A 22,122-nucleotide genomic window follows, 5' to 3' on the forward strand; every position below is an offset into this window, starting at 1 on the left:
TGGAAACTGGAGAGGAGAACGGGGAGCAGGAATAGCAAGGAAACCAGTTTAAACCGAGACTACCCACATGCTTGATACTGCCAAGGAGCACATGAGTTCCCTGCTTTTGACGGCCTTCCAACCTGAGAGGTGATATGATCACCACCTTCAAGTACTTGAAGGGCTGTCATATTGAGGATGTGGCCCCAGAAGTTAGGACCAGAACCAATGGGTTAAAATTAAATCAGAGGAGTTTCCGGTTCGACATTAGGAAGAACTTCCTGACTATTAAAGCGGTTCCTCAGTGGAACAGGCTTCCTTGGGAGGCGGTGGGCTCTCCCTCCTTGGAGGTTTTTAAACAGAGGCTAGATGTCCATCTGACAGCAATGCTGATCCTGTGAATTTAGGGGGAGGAATTTGTGAATTTCCTGCATTGTGCGGGGAGTTGGACTAGACGATCCTGGAGGCACCTTCCAACTCCATTATTCTATGATTCTATTATTCTAACCCAAACCACCATCTCCTTTCCATTTGTTATTAGGGTTCTCTACCCGATACCGGGGATCCTCAGGATGAACCGCAACTGCAGTATCCCCCAGCATGGTCTCAATACGGGTCGTAGCCACCACCACTTCGTCATCTAGAAAGGAAAAGAGGGTTCTTTTTCAGCCAGTTACTCCCAGGAAAGAGCCAGCAAATAATTTGCAAGGAAGGCTCCAAACTCTGATCCTTGCCCAGCCAGCCAAGCCCAGTTTCAAACCTGAGCCCTCAATCTTGTATGCAAAGGACACCAGCACCCCAAATTCAACCTTCTCTTTGTAGCCGGGTACAGGCAGGAGCGTTCGGCCTGTCAGCTCTTTCTTATCCACCTGGAAAGAGAAGAAAGATAAAGAGGTTTCAAACGTCTGACTTGCTTCTAGCTTCCTGCTGGAGCGACACACAGCTCCTATCTGTTCCCAGATGCCCAAGTCACCTCTATGTCAGAGATGGCCGAGTTGAGGGTGCAGGACCAGTTGACGAGGCGCTTGCTGCGGTAAATTACCCCTTCCTCGTGCAGCCGGATAAAAGCCTCTTGGACAGCGTTAGAGAGTTTCTGGGGGAGACAGAAGAGCAGCACTGAGCAACACTACTTGATAGCTTTTGCCATCTGCAATTAAAACCCCCACACATATATTTCAATGGGAATCGGGGTTCCCTTTCTCGGGGCTATTACTACAGGGCTACTGTAAGCTCTTGGAGGATGGGCTACATCAGGGATGTGTGGCCTAATATGCAAAGGAGTTCCTGTTACAAAAAAAACCCTGGTCCCCACCAATAGCTCAGAAGGCATAACCAACAAGGTTCAGTTTCATAAATAGTTGCTAATGCATTTCAATATTTTTGATAGGGGGAAAAACCCCTTTCACCATTCAGTAGACTCCAGGTTGCATATCTCTTCTTAGACTGACCTCCCTCCACAGATAAAGATGGCTGCACTGGCTTTGCTAACTGTATTTTCCTAGTGGAAGTTGACCTATCTGCAGAACATTAATTCCCCATGTTAACATATGCACACATCTTCTTTCTCCACCGATCTTACCGGGTCCATGGTGAAACAAGCTCTATCCCAGTCCATCGAAGCACCAAGCTTCTTCAGCTGGTGGTAGATGCGATCACCTTTTCTACAGTTAAGGAGGCAAGGGGAAAAATATGCTAGCAGCAGACTCACTACAGCACTCTATGACATATAACAGTCCATATGCAGTGCTCAGAACAGGTGTTTACAAGATCACTCACTCATTTTTCCACTTCCAGACCGCCTCAATGAATGCCTCACGTCCGAGATCGTGCCGCTTCTTGCCTTGCTCCTTCCACAGCTTCTTCTCCACCACCACCTGAGTGGCGATGCCTGCGTGGTCACAGCCAGGGTTCCACAGGGTGGTCTCTCCTCGCATCCGGTGCCTGCAAGATTCCAGGCATTTCCCATATGCCAGTTAATTTTGCTCCATGCTTTTGAATGCATAAAACACATTGTCTCTTTGCAATGTGATTAAAAGGAAATAAAGGAAATAAAGGAAACCGGTAGGCTCTCGGGAAACTGAATTCTGCACCCAGCATTGTTCTTCTGGAAGTTTTCTGCATGCCTACAGGATACCATCATAAATGTGGCCTTTGAACCATAACGCCCAGTATTATTATGTTAAGGCCAAGGGCTGTTTTGCAGAAAAATAGGTGGCGGGGCTCATTAGCATTAGCTCAATAGATTATGCTGCACCCCCCCACCCACAGTCAAAAGCAACCCAATGCAAGAAAGGAGAGCCCCAGGCAAGTGAGGACTTCTTGGGTTGGCTAGAGATCCAGCCAGCCCAAGCAGGCCTCGCTTACCTTGGGCTCTCCTGGGCTCCCCCCCCCCCAACCAGTCAATAGGCTAGCAAACCATTCACTGCCCAAATTCACATAAGAAGTGAAGAAAGGTTGTTGTGGCCTTCTCCAGGGTTGCTGGGGGGGTGGCAAAGCACCTGGTGGCTGGCTGACTGCTCTCCTAATCCAGGGATTGTTTTGCAGCTGCACCTACTATTAAATGGACAAAGTAGATGGGGAGGAGGAGGGGGAACCCTCAGAAAGTTTCAGGAGCTGTGCTCCTGTGAGCTGCTGCTGAATCTGAGGCCTGGTTAAGGCTGAAATGGGGTGGGGGGGAGATATATTTTGAACTGATCATTTGGGCAGAACAAAGACCAACTGGAGCAAAGAAAACAAACAAACAAAAAAATCACATTATGGGTAGTGGAAGAGAGAGCTAATGCGGTGAGTCCACATTGACAAAGCAGCCCAGGAAGGGCTAGGAAGTCCAGCAGAAGAACAAGGGTCTATGGTCAAAGTGCTGAGAAGCTCCTCACCATCGCGTCAAGGAGTCCTGGATAGCACTGGTGAGAGCATGCCCGAGATGAAGAGACCCTGTGACGTTGGGTGGAGGGATACACATCATGAAGATGCCTTTGGGGTTCGACTCAGACACACTGCGATGCTGGTGAGAGGAGAGAAGAGACACTTTGAGGAAAGCGAGTGGTTTCGAGGGTGCCATTACACTTCCTTTGTCTTGAGATTAGAGGAAATTCTGCCATGTTGGGAAAGGTATCCCGTGAGGATACACAAGCAACCCAAGGAGGAAAAGGAGAGTTGGGTTTATACCGCACACTTCAGAGTCTCAGAACAGCTTCCAATCTCCTTCCTTTCCTCTCCCCACAAGATGATATTGGATTTATATCCCGCCCTCCACTCCAAATTTCAGAATCTCAGAGCAGCTCACAATCTCCTTTACCTTCCTTCCCCACAACAGACACCCTGTGAGCAGTGTTCCCTTTAAGCTGAGATAGTGTGAGCTAGCTCACAATTGTTTAGCATCCAGCTCACACATTTTTCTCTCAGCTCAGGAAACTAGAGCAAACTAATTTATGCGGCAGCTCACAACTTTAATGCCAGTGGCCCACAAAGTTTTTGCTCACGAGACTCTACAGCTTAGAGGGAACATTGCCTGTGAGGTGGGTGGGGCTGAAAGAGCTCTCCCACAAGCTGCCCTTTCAAGGACAACTCTTGTGAGAGGTATGGCTGACCCAAGGCCATTTTAGCAGGTGCAAATGGAGGAGTGGGGAATCAAACCCGGTTCTCCCAGATAAGACTCTAGGCACTTAACCGCTACACCAAACTGGCTCTCAACAAATAGGAGGTAGGTGGGGCTGAGAGAGCTCTGGGAAAACTCTGGCTGACTCAGGGTCACCCAGCTGGATGTGTGTGAAGGAGTGGGGAATCAAACCTAGTTCTCCAGATTAGGGTCCGTCGCTCTTAACCACTACACCAAACTGACCCAACCCTCTCACTGGCCCGCACTCACTCCATATTCCGGTTTGAAAAAACCCTGGCTCTCCCACCACTGGTACCAGGCAGCCTCAACATACTGTGGGCTGTAGGAGTCAGGCATTGGACCTGTGACATCTAGAAGGAAAAAGCAGAAGGGCTTGTGAGCAAGGGAAGAAGCCTGATGAAGCAAAAAGCTTGGGCAGGGAGCACATGTGCAATAAGGGGGACTCAAGCAGAGAATACATTTAGCACACACAGAGCCCAGGCTCAACCTTGGGCAACTCCAGTTGACAAGGGATATCACAGAAGGCAAGGTGGGAAAAGACCATCTGCCCGCTGAAGCAAACAAGACTGGGCTAGACTGTGGCATGCCAAATGCACACAGTAAGAACATAAGAGAAGCCATGTTGGATCAGGCCAATGGCCCATCCAGTCCAACACTCTGTGTCACACAGTGGCCAAAAAATGTGTGTATATATATACATGTGTGTATGTAATAGCCACTGATGGACCTCTGCTCCATATTTTTATCTAACCCCCTCTTGAAGCTGGCTATGCTTGTAGCTGCCACCACCTCCTATGGCAGTGAATTCCACATGTTAATCACTCTTTGGGTGAAGAAGTACCTCCTTTTATCTGTTCTAACCCCACTGCTCAGTAATTTCATTGAATGCCCACAAGTTCTTGTATTGTGAGAAAGGGAGAAAAGTACTTCTTTCTCTACCTTCTCCATCCCATGCATAATCTTGTAAACCTCAATCATGTCACCCCAAAGTCGACGTTTCTCCAAGCTAAAGAGCCCCAAGTGTTTTAACCTTTCTTCATAGGAAAAGTGTTCCAACCCTTTAATCATTCTAGTTGCCCCTTTTTGCACTTTTTCCAATGCTATAATATCCTTTTTGAGGTGTGGTGACCAGAACTGTACACAGTATTCCAAATGAGACCGCACCATCAATTTATAAAGGGGCATTATGATACTGGCTGATTTGTTTTCAATTCCCTTCCTAATAACTCCCAGCATGGCGTTGGCCTTTTTTATTGCAATCGCACACTGTCTGGACATTTTCAGTGAGTTATCTACCACGACCCCAAGATCTCTCTCTTGGTCAGTCTCTGCCAGTTCACACCCCATCAACTTGTATCTGCAGCTGGGATTCTTGGCCTCAATGTGCATTACTTTGCACTTGGCCACACTGAACTGCATCTGCCACGTTGACGCCCACTCACCCAGCCTCACAGATCCCTTTGGAGTGCCTCACAATCCTCTCTGGTTCTCACCACCCTGAACAATTTAGTGTCATCTGCAAACTTGGCCACTTCACTGCTTAAAGTACTCAAAGGCCCCATTAGCCTCACCCCAGAAAGGAAGGGATGTGAACGCTTTCAATAGTATGCAATTGTACACAGATCAAGATGGGCAGCTGCGTTGGTCTGTCTGTGGCAATAGAAAAAAGCAAAAATCCAGTAGCACCTGGAAGGCTAACAAAATTCATGAGTCACACCTGAAAGTATCTGATGAAGACCTCAGTGGCTCACAAAAGCTCCTCCCTGCCACAAATTTTGTTAGTCTTGAAGGTGGTACTGGACTCTTGCTCTTCTCTACAATTGTACATGCACATCCTTATATTACTCAGTACTAAGCAGCTTTTTCTGTCTTTGTTAAGTGGGGTAAACCGCCGTGTAAAACAAAGGGTTAGCTACCACCTTAAATGGCTTCCAAAGGGAACCAGAGACATTTGCATGGGACAGATCAGCTATTACCTATAAGAGTTTAGCTGAACCTCCATATTCTAAAGCAGTGTATCTATGAATGTTATTTGGAGGCCGCAGCATGGGAAGGTGGCAGCATTCAAGCCCTGTTTATGGGTTTCCCAGAGGAATTTACTTGACCACTCTGGGAAACAGGGATGCCTTTTCTCTGATCCAGAACCACATGTCTTCTGTTCCTCTGAGCTCCAGCCCATCCCACCCACACACCCACATCCGAGGTGTCTCTTCCTTCACCATCTATAATACCTTTTTTCTCCTCGGGCCCAGTTGGGATGTCGTAGGTGATAACTCCAAGATCCTTTTTCTCCTTCTTTTCAGCTTTGGGCTTCTTCTGCAAAGATCCAATACAGAGGGCAGGTAAGGAGAGAAAGATAACTGGCTTCAAATGCAGTGAATCCCTGTCCCCTCCTTTCCTGAAACCAGGCAAATCCATTCTGCCATTCTAAATCCTAGCCCACCCTTCACCCTCTAAACCACAACTCAGTATTCAGAGTGATGCTGGCCAGTGCACCTGAAGATGAAAACTTGGCACCTCAGAAAGCAGTGAGGCAAGAATCATTCCTAGCGTGCTAGCTTTCCACATGTGTGTGTGGAGGAGGTCTGTTTTAGGGGAACGCTGCAAGAAAGCAACCTGAGCCCCATCCACCCACCTCCATCCTGAAGTCATACAATCCTGTTCTTTTCTGAATCTGACACAATTCTGACCTCCCCCTGTTGCTGGCTCTTTTCCTTCTTCTGCTGAAACTTCTCCAGTTTCTCTTTCTTCTTGGCCTCCTTCTTCAGCTGTGATGCGCTTTTGGGTGGGGGCTCTGTTTGCTGCCTCTGCTCTGACACTTCTGCTGTGAGACATGCTGTAGGATCTGGAGAGGGAGAAAGAGAGTGTGTGCAGAGACCAATGAGGCCATTCAGCTGTATTCGTACAGTTTGTTGAATCACCACAGGAACTGAAAGGACTGAAAGGAAAAGAAGATGTTCTCCCAACAGCCAGATCCACAAAGAGGCCAGTCAAGAAGTTCCCAACCACCTGTGCCCAGCCTCTCCTCCCACTCATCTGCATCCTCCACAGTCTTGACCCTGCTTCACCATCTCCTTCAGTTGTCTTTGTATGTAAGCCATAGCAGTTAATCTCTTCAGCTCTCTCACTCCCCCAGGCTTCTTTTTAAAAAGGCACGATATGTCACACACAGCTGACAGGGCTTCCCAAGGTCTCCCACAGTTCCTTCTTCTCACCAGAGTTCAGTCACCATTTTGGTTGCCCTGGCAACAGGTAACTACAATAAAAATGGCAGCCAAACTCTAGCATGAATTAATCTAGCATGTGTTCAGAAAGCTCCATAGAAATCCTACTTCTTTCCTAGGGCTGTCACATGATTCCAGACCAAGTTCATTCCTGAGGTTTAATCAATTAAGCCTACATGCACGTAATACTGAAGGAAGGGATGGAACACATACTTGGTTCTTATGTACATAGTAGTCAATTGCATCTTTGTAAAGGAATTCCCTCCCTGTGAGAGAAAGAAAGCAGAAACCCTCTTCTAACAGAATACCTGTCAACTATGAATATTTGTATTGAATTAACAATTTTAAAAATATCTGATTAAGTGGAAAGTCTTTTAAAATTAGTTCACAAGTTAAAATAAGCAGGTAGAGGGGGGACATGATTGCTCTCTTTAAGTATTTGAAGGGCTGTCACTTAGAAGAGGGCAGGGAGCTCTTCCTGTTGGCAGCAGAGAATAGGACTCGCAATAACAGGTTTAAGTTAAGGGCGGGAAGGTACCGGCTGAATAATAGGAAAAACTTTTTTTACCGTAAGAGTTGTTCAATAGGGAAATCAGCTACCATGGGAGGTGGTGAGCTCCCCCTCACTGGCAGTCTTTAAGCAGCAGCTGGACAAACATTTGTCAGGGATGTTCTGCATTGCGTAAGGGGTTGAATTGGATGGCCCGTATGGTCTGTTCCAACTCTGTGATTATATGATTCTATAAAACTTATTTATTTATTTATTTATTTATATTAAGATTTATACCCCGCCCTTCTCACCTAAGTGTCTCAGGGCGGCTTACAACATGATAAATTAGACAACTTCAGATTGAAACATTTAAAATACAATTAAACTATAGGTTAATAAAAAACATGATAAAATAGGATAATTAAAACCGGCGGCCTATAAATACATTTTGTTCCATCCAGGATGTTTTCATTGTCAGTTAATGTCATAGGCCTGCCGGAAGAGGACTGTCTTAGCAGACATATTCCTTACAATTTCTTTATCTCCTACCAAACTCAAGAGAACAGTGGCAAGGGGTATGAATTAAACGACAGATGCATCTTACCTTTGAGCTCTAAGTTCAGGGCTCCCCCACCAGGCAACTGGTCACACAGCTTCATTGGACCAAGAACACCTTTGAATTCCGGCTGGTTGATGCATGTCAAGAACCAACGAGTGACATTGGTGTAGGAAGTGCGAAGACCTTGATCCAGGACCTAGAAGAAGGGGGAAAGAGAGAGGAAAAAGCATGATAACTTGGGATGAGTAGAGTGAAGGACTAAAAAGGGGGAAGTGCAAGATGGAATGAGGTGAGGGGAGCAAAGTGAGGCATATTTTTGCTAATAAATAAAACTTTTCAATTTCCCCCCCTTCCCTCCCTCATAATGTTAAAACACAGTTACCCACCAGTTTCTGCAACTCACAAGTCACTTCTAGAACAAAGCAGTCTGGAAAGAGGGCCAGTCCAGGAAATTATATGCACATGCCTACTGAGGGTTGCACTGTAAGGAGACTCACATATTTATAGGGCAGCAACAGACAGCAGGCTACTGTCACATCAGCCAAGGTCACAGCCTCCCCAACCAGGTACGTCCGCAGCTTCAAGTGACCATCCAACACCTCAAGGAGCTTCTGGAGTTCTGCCACAGCACGATCTAACACCTGGGCAAAAGGAGAGAGAACATGCATACTTCAGTGAACATAGGAGGGTGTAATTCTGTTTGCAATGATTAAGAAGATATTGAATCACATATCCCTTCCCACTGTTCTCTTGAGTGGATCAGACCAGTGGTTCATCTAGTCCAGCAGGCTGTCTCATGCAGCAGCCAACTAATTGCTCTGGAGGGACAACTAACAGGGCACAGAGGCCAAGGCCTTCCCCTGATGTTGCCTCTTGGATTTTGAGGTTGGCTGCCTCTGAATGTGGAGATTCCCTTTAGCCACCAAGGCTAGAAGCCACTGTCCTCCATGCTTATTCCTAGCTTCCTCTCATGTAACCGATTAACCCCCACATCCTTTCTGAAGACCACAGGAATCAGCCTTTACAGTTTTGATACTGTAGAAAACAGCAACAGCCCAGTAGCACCTTAAAGACTAAAAAAAATTGTGGCAGGAGAGGAGCTTTTGTGAGACACTGGTCACTTCTTCAGAGGTTTTGGTACTTAAATTTTGCAGCAGGGCAATTCACCCTGCCCCACTTCCACAGTCCTCATAATATATGAAGGAGCCATTTTCTCTGACTGGGGCAACAAGTGTATTTTCCAACTTTGGTATGTGTGACAGGAAATTCAGATTTCTTGTGACTATTCATGCCTAACAAAGCTGTAAAATTCGCACGTTGTGTCTCTCCACAGTGATGCCATATATTAGGAGGATCCCAGGTAGCACCATTTCCCCTTAGATGTGGCTTGAGTGCCAACACTGTAACGACTGAAATCAATCACATTTTTATCCTGCCTTTCCTTCAAAGATCTGAGGTGGAATATATACTACTTCCTTTTTCCTTCCAAAGGTAAGTCCAAGATCATCCAGAGAACTTAGCTTATGGCTGGAGGTTGAAACCCAACTCTGTCTTTAGATTAACACTCTAACCAGTACACCACTTTACCCTAGCTTAATACAACATAGTTCATACAGGAGTTCAGAGTCATGTAGAGTTAGAATAGGATGCAGAATGGTATCATAAACTGATCTTGTCATATCTTGGAAACTAAGCAGGGTTGGCACTTAGGTGGGGGATCACCAAGGAAGGCTCTGAAGAGGCAAGCAATGACAAACCACTTCTGGTTCTCGCTTACCTTAAAAGCACCTTGTTAGCATTGCCATAAGTTGGTTGTAACTTTTTATTTTGTATTTCTGAATGCGTGTGTGTATTCACGTGTGCACCTGGAAGTCGTGGCAGCCTCTGGTTACTGACCCCCTACTGGGGACATGTTCAGAGGTGGCTGAATAAAGCCTGCCCCCTCCCCCCAACTGCTGGTATTCCTTGGTGGTCTCCCATCCAAGTGCTTGCCAGAGCCGGCCATGCTTAGCTTCCGATCTAACAAGACTGGCCTTGTCTGGGCTATCCAGTTGTAACTTGATAGAAGAAGAAGATATTGGATTTATATCCCGCCCTCCACTCCGAAGAGTCTCAGAGCGGCTCACAATCTCCTTTACCTTCCTCCCCCACAACAGACACCCTGTGAGGTGGGTGGGGCAGGAGAGGGCTCTCACAGCAGCTGCCCTTTCAAGGACAAGCTCTGTGATAGCTATGGCTGACCCAAGGCCATGCTAGCAGGTGCAAGTGGAGGAGTGGGGAATCAAACCCGGTTCTCCCAGATAAGAGTCCGCACACTTAACCACTACACCAAACTAGCACATACATACAGTTAGGATACTGAATTAGCAGCTTCCCCTTCCCCCTATGTCACAGTGCTTTTTTTGTAGCAGGAACTCCTTAGCATATTAGGTTACACACCCCTGATGTAGCCAATCCTCCAAGAGCTTACAGGGCTCTTAGTACAGGGCCTACTGTAAGCTCCGGGAGGACTGGCTACATCAGGGGTGTGTGGCCTAATATGCAAAGGAGTTCCTGCTGCAAAAAAAGCCCTGGTCACAGGGGTTATTGCGAAGAGAAAATAGAACAGGGAAAAACCATATACGTCTCCCAGCACTCCTAAGAGGAAGAATAGGCCAAAATAAATGAAGACTCTCTCACAGCAATCTTCTACAGCAATTATCACCAACTGGGGATGGAGAACTGAATCTGAGAAACATTCCACCCAAGGGCTCTTCGGGGTCTCAGGCACACGTTCACTACACCTAACTACAATATAACACAGTAAAGAATACTACTACTACCCCCAGTTATCTGCTTCTTACCTGTTTATTTTGCTTGGATATCCCCAACACAGAGAAGGCCGCTGTGCAGGCCGCAGGGGCAATTTCTAAGTCTGCGTAATGGATCCACTGCTGTACCAAAGCACTTGCATTTGGGCCCTGCCCTCTCATGTTATCCGGGGATAGCAGGTAAGAAACGGCTGCTGGGCCAGACACGAAGACACCAGCCTGGGTTTCCAGAGCGGGAAGTTTTGGCAGAGAGAAGGACGGGTTCCCCAGCTCTCTGTCAGGAGGCAATTCGACCACCTTGGGCTCCTGTCGGCCATACTGGGCTGCAATGAGCACACGGAGATTCTGGAAGTTATCCGGATGCGGGGAAAGATAGACAGTGGGCATGGTGAGGAGGCAGTATGACCTGGAAATGGAAAAACAAAAGAACTGAGAGAAGGACTAATGCACGTAGTACAGTCATAACCTGCAGGCTGATACAGATTGGTCTCTACACATACTGAACTATGCTATCACCATTCTAACACATTTTTTCCTATGCTGCTTGTGACAGCTTGAAGAAACCCCACTGCATCCAGACAGATCCTGCATATCGACACCTCTCCATGTGGCAACATCTGCCACATGAATTGAGTCTAAGGAGTCTTCACTGGCTCTAAACTCTATACTTTTAGGAGTCACCCCCTGGAATAACAAAGCACACCCCCTGAAATGGTAGGCTCATCTCAATTGGTAACCCCTATGTGTATATTGTTGCCAAAATTGTTGCACAATTATAAAAGCATGTAAAAGGGCCAGATTGGGGGGGGGGGTCACACAAAAAGACAATTCCAGCTCAGCGATGACCCTGTGCCCAAAGCACCCACAGTAAGGGGGGCAAGGAGACTGACTATTGTTAGTTTGACAGATACTATGTTCCAGATGCAGATGAGTTCCAGAGGGGTAGTCAAGGTAGCATATTTGCAACAAACAAAGCCCCCTTTAAAGGTCTGCTGTTGCACTTTGGGTTCTTTTATGTGTTTTTAATTCTCATAGTACAAGACTTTCCAACCATCAGCCATTCTATGACAGCCATCCTCTGATATGAGCCGTTGTATGACAGCCATCAACTAGAGGATGGCGCTATGTTCAAAACATCATAAAAGCTACTTGTTAAGCCGGAACACAAAACACTGAGCAGAAAGTATGTCAGCGGAATCGGCCTCTGCAAACATAGGAGCTGCTCTCATAACTGTAGTTATGATGTTTAAATTTTGATGTGATTTATTTTAATGTTGTTTTAATGCTGTAAGCTGCCCTGAGCCCACTTGTGGGATAGGGCGGGGTATAACTTGAAAAATTAAATTAAATTTAAATAAGAACCCTGGAACCCTGCTGCCTCAGACTATGGGGCCAGCTAGTAATACAGTAAGTTAGTAATACAGCTAGAATTACAGTAATAACAAAATAAAAACACAATTTGGTTTTTCACAGTACTCAGAAGCAAGACAGGTAGAAACAGATTCCTCCACATCCATCAGCTGTCAGCATTCAAAGGTATATTGCCTCTGAACATGGAAGGTCCATTTTATTATCATGGTTGATATCTGTCGGTAGACTTATTCTCCATGAATTTGTCTTCCCATTTTTAAAAAGATACTTAAACGAGCAGAGATCATCACATCCACTAACAGCGATGTCCACTGATTCATTATTCACAACCTGAATTGATTGCTCATCATTTTTCACTACAAGATCCTGAGTTCTAGCATCACATCAGAAGGAGAAAAAGTGTCTGTTCATTTTCCCCCACACCTTGCGCAGTTTTTAGACCACTTGGGAGGAAGCCAGTGACTCATGAACTAAATAATCCCAGCCTTTTAGGCTAGTGCAGGCTCCACACAGCCATAAAGCACATAAAGGTGTCGCTTAAATGATGCAATATGCAGCAACTCTTCAGTAACTCATTGGTTTCCCTCTTAGAATGAAATGTAAAGACAAGACACAAAAGGCTGTTTTCTTCCCTCAACCCACCACCACGCACGAACACACACACATATATATATGACTGAATACGAAAGTGGTTTGCTGCCTCTCTGGAACATTTACATCCTGCCATACAGTGAAGGCATGTTTTATTTGAAAAGAATGCAGGAAGCTCACCCTCCGCTCCCTCCCCTGCCCTACAACCTCAGACCCCGCTCCCTATTCTAGCAAAGCCAAAAATCTGCCTTTCATCAGAGGTTCCCTTCTCTAAATTATTATTACTTCTGCTCCCCACCCAGAAAACCCAGGAGGCCTGGCTCTTTGATCTAGATATCCCAGTTTTCTCCCAGGCAATAGAATGGGAGAAGGTTCTAAAACAGAAGGTGAGAAGGAGATTATTCAAAACACGCTGACATTACCATTTTTTAAATACCATGCACTATAACACTTTCTAACAGAAATACAAGGATGCTTTAAAAATCTCCTCCATATATCTTCCAACACCCCTTACCCCTCCCCGGAGATCGTCAGCCCTCTGTAGGGGGATGGCTAGCATCCCCTTAGAAATCATCCCTTTAGCGCAGACATGAAATCTCAGTAAGCAAATCAGTTTGCAGTTTACTAAGGGAGGAAGTGAAGAACAAATCGTTTAAAGCTGAAGGCTGCCGTTTTATTGAACAGTCACAAAGAAGAAGAAATGAGTGGATTAAAGCCTGAGGAGCTGGTGGTGGGTGGGATTCGGGGGGAGGGGCTTCATGGAAGATACAGGATGAATACAGTCTACAGACGAGGTAAGAGGCAATGGTGAGGATTGGGTATTTAGGAAGCTATTTCCTGGGGGAAGAATAGGGAGTTTGCCCAGTGGAGCCCAGAAACTGCTAGAAACTGGGGAGTGACTCGAACACGAAATGAAGAATCCTGGGTTCTCTGGAAGGAAATGGAGATCATGTGGATTTGGGGGCAGGAGATCAGGAGCCCGGATTCCTGGATCCTCTGGAAGAAAAGCAGAGAGCTAGATAGGAAGAAAAACCGAGAAACGGGTGGATTGTCTGGAAAGGAGAGAGGATTCCATGGGGTTGGGCTGGAGCCTAGAAGCCAGGACTCCCGGTTCTTGGGAGCGAGGTCCCCCCTTACCTGCACCGCCAGCCGGTAGCAGCTGCTTCTACACGTGCTACTTTCACTTAGCAGAGGTCCCTATAGGCGTCTACGGCACCGCCTGCATCGCCTGAATGCTGAGCCATCAGCCTGTGGTTTGTGCGCATTTCTTGGCCGACAGTTCTGCGCTGCGGAGACCCAAGAGTTCTCCGTCTTTTACTCAGCGCCGCTGCCTCGTCTCATGGTTTTACGTACAGTAATGACAAGGAATAAAAGTTTCTAGGCACACGTGCAGAACGCTTCCCGCCACCATCACCCTGTAACTTGCAGATAGACTCAGCCGTGCTAGTCTAAAGCAGAAGAACAAAATTTGATTGAATCCAGTGGCCCCTTTAAGACCAACAAAGTTTAATCATGGGTATAAGCTTTCTTGTGCATGCACACTTCTTCAGATATACTGTGCAGGGGTGTCGACCTCATTTGTTATGAGGGCTGGATCTGACATAAATGAGTCCATGCTGGACCGGGCCATGTGTGCCATAAAATGCAATGCCAGGTAGCAGGTAGATAAACTTTATAAAGGACACAAACACAAAGCTTTTTTTAAACAAAAACTTTAAAATAAAACTTGCTTAAAACAGTAACACTCATTGGTCTTAAAGGTGCTGCTTTCTTTGTTTTTCTCCCATGTGAGCCAGGGAACTGGGCAAAGGAAGCTCTGGCTCTTTCCTTCCTTCCCCAGGGAACCAGGATGGGGAGGAGCCTCAGCCAATAGAAGGAAGAGAGGCCCGGCTCAGTAGCTCTGCTGTGTGATTGAGAGAGCCTGGTAAAGCAAGCTATCCTTCCTCCCCTTCCTCTCTAAGGGAGGAGCCTCAACCAATGGAGAACATAGAGGCTTTGCTCTATAGCTGCTGTGCGATTAAGCAAGCTTGACAAAGTAAGTGTAATGCAGAAGGAAGCAAGAGAGTGGGAGAAGGAAGGCTCGGGGGGGGGGGGGCTGATAGGAACTTTCCAGGGGCCTGATTCAGCTCCTGGGCCACATGTTTGACATCCCTGAGATATAGGATCCATGTAGATCTGACTTTTCCTTTTTCCCCCAGCACACGAAAGCTTCCCCCAGAATTAAACTTTGTTGGTCTTAAACGTGCCACTGGATTCAGATCCTGTAACCTGCAGTTTGCTTGCTCTGAGTTTGAGTCCCAGTGTCAGGGGCTTCATGGGCAAAGGGGATCTGACCTTTTTCCCCTTGGAGCCCAGTCTGATGTTCCTCCTGCACTGCACTCGAGCCAACATGGGCTGTTTTTTATGCTCAGCTTCAATGTGCTGAAAGTTATCGTGTGAAGGGAAGCCCTTTCTGCCTCATTAGCTCTGCCTCTGCGTTGCGACCCGGCGGTTACAGAACTGGACAGCTCTAAAACTGGAGCTCAGCAAGAGGAACCAGCTACAGACATCTTGAGGACGAAGGGAGGAAGATAAAGGTGATCGAGTCCCAAGCTTTATTTCCATCTTACTCTACATTCTCTATCAATGTATATTTATATATCCTTAAAAGATCCCTAGGATCTCGTCTGTGACACGGCATTCAAATGCGGGCAAATTGCGGAGTCAGAAACCTTTTTTTAAGGGTTCATTCATCCCCAAATATAAAGCGGAAAACTTAATTTGGCGTCTGTCTTAGAACCTCTTTGCAGTATGATAAAGTAATACGACATTTGTAGAAAGGCAGTTCCTACGACACCCCTGAACTGACTGCAGTGGGACCTCACCCATTCATAGAGCTAGACAGAAACTAGAGCGACAGGCCTTTCTTCTGCAGCATTGGTCCTTCCCCGCTATGGCCGCTCTATCTCTTGAGCTCTGTGGTTAGATCCAAGCGGGCAGCCGTGTTGGTCTGAAGCAGTTAACAAAGCAAGAGTCAAGTGCATCTTTAAAACCAACCAATTTTTATTTAGAACGTAAGCTTTCGTGTGCTCTTAAGCACACTTCAGCATTCCTCGTCTGACGTGTGCTTAAGAACACACGAAAGCTTACGTTCTAAATAAAAATTGGTTGGTCTTAAAGGTAACACTCGACTCGTGCTTTGTTCAACTCTGTGGTTAAGCTGTCATGGCTACGGTGGGATTTTGGACCGGAAGTGCCGATAAAGGCGGTTGTGTGTCACTCTAGCGTTTTTCTATCTGTGGACGTAGCGTCCTTTGGCTATTATAGAGCGCACAAGATGAAGCGGCTGGAGAAGTGCCGGTGGCCAGAAGTAAAGGCTCACGGAGGGGAAGACGAGCGCCTCCTATCGATGGAAAGAACTCCGTGCATGTCAGATGTTTTTCCTACTTGCGGGATCAAAGAAAGTGGAGAAGATCCTGCCCAGCGGAGCGATGAGTCTTCTTTATCTTGGTACCTTCTTTGTATTTTGTCTGTTGCTTTTCCAGCCAAGCTACATAAGGTGCTTTCCAGCGCTGCTGTCCAAAGGGTCATTCTCAGGGAACGCACGAAAGGAGGTGGCCGCTGCATTCGGTCGGTTGTGGGAAAACGGTGTTTTATACCCCATTTTTCATTACCCAAGGAGCTTGAACAGAAAAGCAGCAGTGAGACTCAACACAGCAGTGACTCTAGGCTTGCCAATCCCCAGGTCCCAGCGGGGGTTCTTCAGCTTTCCCAGGCTCCTTCCGGCACCCAGTCAGCTGGCCGGTGGGGGGAAGCCCCGCCCCCAGAGGTCCATGTGCTTTTTCACCTCCGGAGGCTTCAGTCTTCCTCTTGGGATGGGGTGTCTGTGTTACTTTGAAGAAGTTGGCAGCAATTTGTGAGTAGCGAGGCCAATCCCTTGCTTCAGAGTCGCCAGAAACGGGGGGAGGAGGGGAGGTAAACGTCTGCTGAGCACTTAATTATTCCCAATGTGGAGATCGATTCTCATAGGGTATAATGGGGAATTGATCTGGAGGTTTCGGGGTCTCTGGGGGAACTGTTTTTTGAGATAGAGGCACCAAATTTTCCGTATAGTATCTAGTGCCTCTCCCCAAAGTACCCCCCAAGTTTCAAAACAATTGGACCGGGGGTCCAATTCTATGAGCCCCAAAAGAAGGTGCCCCTATCCATTATTTCCTATGGAAGGAAGACATTTAAAAAGGTGTGCTGTCCCTTTAAATGTGATGGCCAGAACTCCTTTGGAGTTCAGTTATGCTTGTCACACCCTTGTTCCTGACTCCGCCCCAATGTCTCCTGGCTCCACCCCCAAAGTCCCCAGATATTTCTTGAATTGGACTTGGCAACCCTAAGTAACTCTGAAGTCAGCTCTCTGGGTAAGGAAGAACTCTTTGTGCCTTGATAATGATGGCGGGTTTTTGAATCCTGAGGGTGAGGTTCAGCTTCAGGATCCTTCAATTGCTGATGCCCCAAGTATAGGGGCTGCTCTTCTGATCTCTGGTGTACAATTGGGGAAGCAGAAGCCTCCACCCTCTCTGCCACATTTTTCTGTACTAATAGCAAAGAAAATAGTTGCCTAATATCTTTACTAATGTAGTCCCCAAACGGTGAGCAGATTGATAGGAGAGAGACAGGCGAATGATGAGCCAGCATAATGCCATAAAATATGTGGGAAGGAGGCTGAAATTAAGGAAAGGACTAGGCTACTCTATACAGAAGTGAGGAGCCATCAGTCCAATCCGATGTTGGTTACTCCACTCAAAGCCCATTGATATTAGTTCTGCATGCAATGAATACATAAAGCTGCCTTCTACTGAATCAGGCCTTTTTAGCCATCAGGGTAAACATTGTCTATTCAAACTGGCAGCAGCACTCCAGTGTCTCAGGCAAAAGTCCTTCACAACACCTACTCCCTGGTCCTTTAACTGAAGAAGCCAGGGATTGAACTGGGACCTTCTGCATACCAAACAGATGTTCTGCCAGTAAGTCACAGCCTCTGATTGCATCAAAGAAGTCTTACAACTTTGGGGTGGAAAGGTTCTTCTTGAGGGTAAAAGGCATCTATACCTGGCCACAGAGAAGTCCAAAGTTGTAGTGGTGGTGTTTTTAAAAGATACTAAACATTTTATATGCACGAGATGTTTTCCTTTCCCCCCCTTTTTCAACAAAATCCCAAACATTTTAATCTGCCTTCAGGAGAACTGTGACATGTTTATATTTGAGCAGCTGACTTTACTGGATGTCAACAGAACCCCCATATCACATTTCTTTCTTGAAAGCCTAGTCCTTTCCTTTTCAGATTTTTAAAAAATCCATAGCTAGTATTTGAGGTATTGTGATTACAGAATAATATATCTAAAACACAGGCTCACCTGTGTTTTGTTCATCTTGAATTTTTATCCTGCCCTTTGTCTAAGGAACTCTTGGTGGCGAACATCAGTCTCCCTTCCTCCATTTTAGCCTCACAGCAGTGGTGTAGTCTGAGAGTGACCTCATGAGGTCACCCAGTGGGTTTCCATGCTACCGTGGGGAACTGAACCTGGGTCTCTCAGATCCTTATTCCAGCCACTGCACTAAGCTGGCTACAACCTGTGAGCAGGGCCAGAGAGTTAAAAATCGTGAAGACTGCTGACAGCCACAAAAGGCAGTTAAGAGAATAGCCTACCTTCAAAAACAGCTCTGTAGCCACTGGCATATAAAGGAAAAAAGAAAAAAGGTAGGAAGATTAGATTATTCAAGTTAAACAGAACATCTGTGTAGGAATGCTATTCTTTAGGAAAATGAGGATGTTGTTTGCTTTCATTGTTATGCTGGGGACAAAAAGCCTTCCATGTTATCTATTCCTATTATAGGAGATGATACAAAGCCCAGAGATCAGAATCAAAACAAGCCGAACTTTCCAGGGAATTGGAATTGCATTGGACACAGCAAGGAAGTGGTCAGCAAGATGTCTCCCACCACCCTAATCAGGAAGAAGTCTCCGAATGCCAGCAAGAAATCTATCCAGAGACAGCAGGAGACAAACTCTTTCAGTGTAACCTTCAAGTGTGTGAAAGAATCCCACAAAGAGGGAAAAAACATGTGTTCTTTCTGCAGGAAAAAGCTTTAGCCAGCGTTCAATTCTTACTGTACACGAAAGAACACACACAGGAGAGAGGCCATATGAATGTACGGACTGTGGGAGGTGGTTTAGCCATCGCTCAAACCTTTTCACTCACAAAACGGTCCACACAGGAGGGAGACCATATAACTGCTCTGACTGTGGGGACAGTTTTAGGCACCAGTCCCACCTCATTACTCATAAGAGGATTCACACAGGTGAAAGGCTGTGGGAAAAGCTTCAACCAGAGGTCAGTCCTCACCATCCATGAACACACCCACACAGGAGAGAGGCCATATATATGCTCTGACTGTGGGAAAAGTTTTAACCAGAGGTCAATTCTTATTGCACAAGAGAACCCACATAGGAGAAAGGCCGTTTAAATGCTCAGACTGGAAAGAGCTTCAAACAGCTCTTGGCTCTCACTGCACATGCTCGAAGCCACACGGGTGAGAGACCATATGGGTGCTTGGACTGTGGGAAAAACTTTACTTGCAGCTCCCTCCTCATTAAACACAGGAGGACCCACACAGGAGAAAAATCATATGAATGCTCAAACTGTGAGAGGCGGTTCAGTCAGCGCTCTCAGCTTGTTATTCACGAGAAAACGCACACAGGACAGATATCATATTGAGTTTTAGGATGAGGAGGAAGCTTGAGCCTGAAGCCAAACTGTAGCATGTAGCTGGAGGAGAACCAGGAGGAAGAGAGGGCTGATTTTCTTGGGAAGTGTGCCACACAAGTTCACAGTATAAGATAGTACCTCTTCTAATGTGCAGCACACATAGGCCTTGTGGTTTGGGTTGGTTTTCTCTCTAGTGATCTACTAAACCATAAAGCAGGCAGTTTCACAAGGCAAGAATGTAGGTCTCACTTGGTGGTACCACAGTTAGGCCCAAAGATCCACCTGCTGCTGTCCAAACATGCCACAACCTTCTTCAGTTATCTACAGGATCAGTCAATTGTCACCCTCCAGGAAGCTATAGTGAGAGAGCTGTCCTTTTTAAATGCAGACAAGTCGGTAAGAAACGAGGTAAATGACTCTGTAAGCCAAATTGGCCATTTTGAGTATTCTTATTGCAGAACATGAGTGGCAACTAGGAAGGAAGGACAATGCCTGTTGCTTAAAAAGGGTAGGTGGAAACAGGTGGGCTTTCATTTCAGTTGCCAGCCATTCCTGGTTATTTGTACATTCAAGCATTAAACAGTTTTTGCACTCTTCCAAACTGTCCCCGGTAACACCTGTCTCTAAAAATGACGTTTCCATGCTTAGCTGCTCTGTCCATTAGCCATAACCAGGCCTGTTTCTGTCAATAAGAATCTCCTCAGCCAGTAGCCATCCATACATCATCTGACCATAAGTTACTTAAGGTAATTATAGAATGGTGAAGAATTACATACTATTTTGCTGTTGGTCATCAGGTTAATTTCCAACAGCTGAACAATATGCCTGGTTGAAATAATACAACTTTGAACTCCAGAGTACTGAAATAGCTGTGCAGAATTTAAAATGTGGTTTTAAGGTGACATCCAGTCAGGGCTACTCAGGGCGGTGCAAGCCACTTAATAAGCTTGCCCCATTGTATTGTTCTCTTTGCTTTTATGAAGGATCTGAAAACACTGGACTGTATCCTGCTGACCATTTCCATGTGTAGCTTTTGCCACTTTCTATTTATTCCAAATAAAATGCTTATGGGGGGGAGTCCTCCTGTGCCCTAGGAGTAGCATTTAAAGGGCATTTTAGGCTGCAGCAGGAAGAAGGGAGGTAAAGAGGTCACAGTCTGCTGATGAAATCCATCCAGCAGGAGAGATCTTGGGTGGAATCCAAGCCTTTACTTCTGTACATACTTAAGTACTCTCAACGGCCAATCAACTTATGGTGACTGTAGCAAGGGGCTTTCAAGACAAATAAGAAGCAGAGGTGGTCTGCCATTAGCCTTTCTCTGCAGGGTCTTCTTTGGTGATCTCCCATCCAAACACTGACCTTAAGAAGGCCTTAAGAGCCCTGCTGGATCAGATCAATAGACGATCCTGTCCAGCATCCTGTCTCACACAGTAGCCTCTGGATGGCCAAGGCACAGACGCCAAGATCTTCCCCCGATGTTGCTTCCTGGCTCTGGGATTCAGAGGCTTTGTGTGTCTGAATGTGGACGCTCCCCTCAGTCACCATGGGTAATAGCCATTGATAGACAGTCTCTGCGAATCTGTCAAATCCCCTTTGAAAGCTATTTGTTTCTGTAGACATCACTACATCCTCTGGCAGAAAATTCCATGTTAACCACTCCATGTAAAGTAATATTTATTTTTGTCCATCCTGAACCTGTTGCTCATCAGCTTCCTGAAGTTCTAGTATATTGGGAGAAAAAATTCTCTGTTAACTCTTTCCACCCCATGTGTAATTTTATAAACCTCTATCAGCCTTCCATCCTTACGAGGTAGATGACTGGGGGAGGCAATGGCAAACTACCCTGTAAAAAGTCTGGCAAGAAAACGTTGTCACCCCATGGGTTGGTAACAATTCAGTGCTTGCACAGAGTTTACCTTTTTACTATCATGTCTCTCTCACACACACACATCCCAGTTGTCTTTTCTACATTGGAAAGTCCCAGACTCTCCTCCTCATAGGGAAGATGTTCCAACTCCCTAATCACTTTGGTTCCCCTCCTCTGTACTTTTTCCAGCACTGCGATATCTTTTTTGAGATAGTGACCAGAACTGTATACAGTATTCCAAATGAGGCTGCATCATAGATCTATATGGGAGCATTACAATATTGGCCATTTTCTTCTCAGTTCTTTTCCTAATAATCCCTAACATAGACCACCTTGGCTTCAACGATCGGGCTGTACCATGCCACCTTCCCTCCCTCTTTATACTTCTATTTTACTGTACTGTTATCACAGTACCAGAATCACTGAGCCAGATGGCAAATATGTTTGTGCTACAACTGGATGTTAGTTTATCACTGAAATAAGAGCTGGAAATTTGTGAATACCACCATCATTGAAGACTTTGTTACCGACAAATATCACAGGTGGGGTTCATGTAGGCTTTTTTTTGTAGCATAGATTGTAAGAACTTATCATCTTAACCATATAAGTGAGTCTGAGTAACATAAGAGCTCAAATTAGCATCTTTTTGTGATGATCATGAGGGGCTGGGAAACCCTACAAAACACCTATTTTTCTTATCACATGGACAGATGAAGTTGTTGACATATCTCACAAACACAGAGAGCAGCGCTAAGATTTAATTTTTTTAAAAGGCACAGAATGAGCAACAGGGTATCATATGCCAGGACTACTAGTTTTTCTCTCAACTGTTTCTTTGCTGCTTTTCAAATTTATTTTAGAAATCTGGTAAG

At 45.9% G+C, this 22,122-nt stretch overlaps 1 protein-coding gene and 1 long non-coding RNA gene across 2 annotated transcripts in view; one reads left to right on the forward strand and one right to left on the reverse strand.

Moving 5' to 3' along the window:
- VARS1 (valyl-tRNA synthetase 1) overlaps positions 1–13,835 on the reverse strand; it is a 36,891-nt gene extending 23,056 nt beyond the window's left edge. The window contains exons 1-13 of the mRNA XM_060239136.1: positions 13,781–13,835; positions 10,715–11,087; positions 8,369–8,512; positions 7,917–8,067; positions 6,280–6,443; positions 5,830–5,914; positions 3,848–3,948; positions 2,856–2,983; positions 1,756–1,920; positions 1,559–1,640; positions 953–1,072; positions 740–848; positions 531–619 (exon numbers count right to left, since the gene is read on the reverse strand). Of these exons, the coding sequence (XP_060095119.1) occupies positions 531–619; positions 740–848; positions 953–1,072; positions 1,559–1,640; positions 1,756–1,920; positions 2,856–2,983; positions 3,848–3,948; positions 5,830–5,914; positions 6,280–6,443; positions 7,917–8,067; positions 8,369–8,512; positions 10,715–11,068 (1,692 nt within the window). The 5' untranslated portion in view covers positions 11,069–11,087; positions 13,781–13,835. The remainder of the gene's footprint in view (positions 1–530; positions 620–739; positions 849–952; positions 1,073–1,558; positions 1,641–1,755; positions 1,921–2,855; positions 2,984–3,847; positions 3,949–5,829; positions 5,915–6,279; positions 6,444–7,916; positions 8,068–8,368; positions 8,513–10,714; positions 11,088–13,780) is intronic.
- A 1,771-nt stretch (positions 13,836–15,606) lies between these two features.
- LOC132572258 (uncharacterized) lies at positions 15,607–20,458 on the forward strand. Its single transcript, XR_009555421.1, has 2 exons — positions 15,607–16,132; positions 18,511–20,458. It is a non-coding gene; the product is annotated as an uncharacterized LOC132572258 (long non-coding RNA).
- Positions 20,459–22,122: the final 1,664 nt, after the last annotated feature.

This window comes from Heteronotia binoei, chromosome 5 (genome assembly GCF_032191835.1).
Source record: "Heteronotia binoei isolate CCM8104 ecotype False Entrance Well chromosome 5, APGP_CSIRO_Hbin_v1, whole genome shotgun sequence".
NCBI classification, from domain to species: domain Eukaryota; kingdom Metazoa; phylum Chordata; class Lepidosauria; order Squamata; family Gekkonidae; genus Heteronotia; species Heteronotia binoei.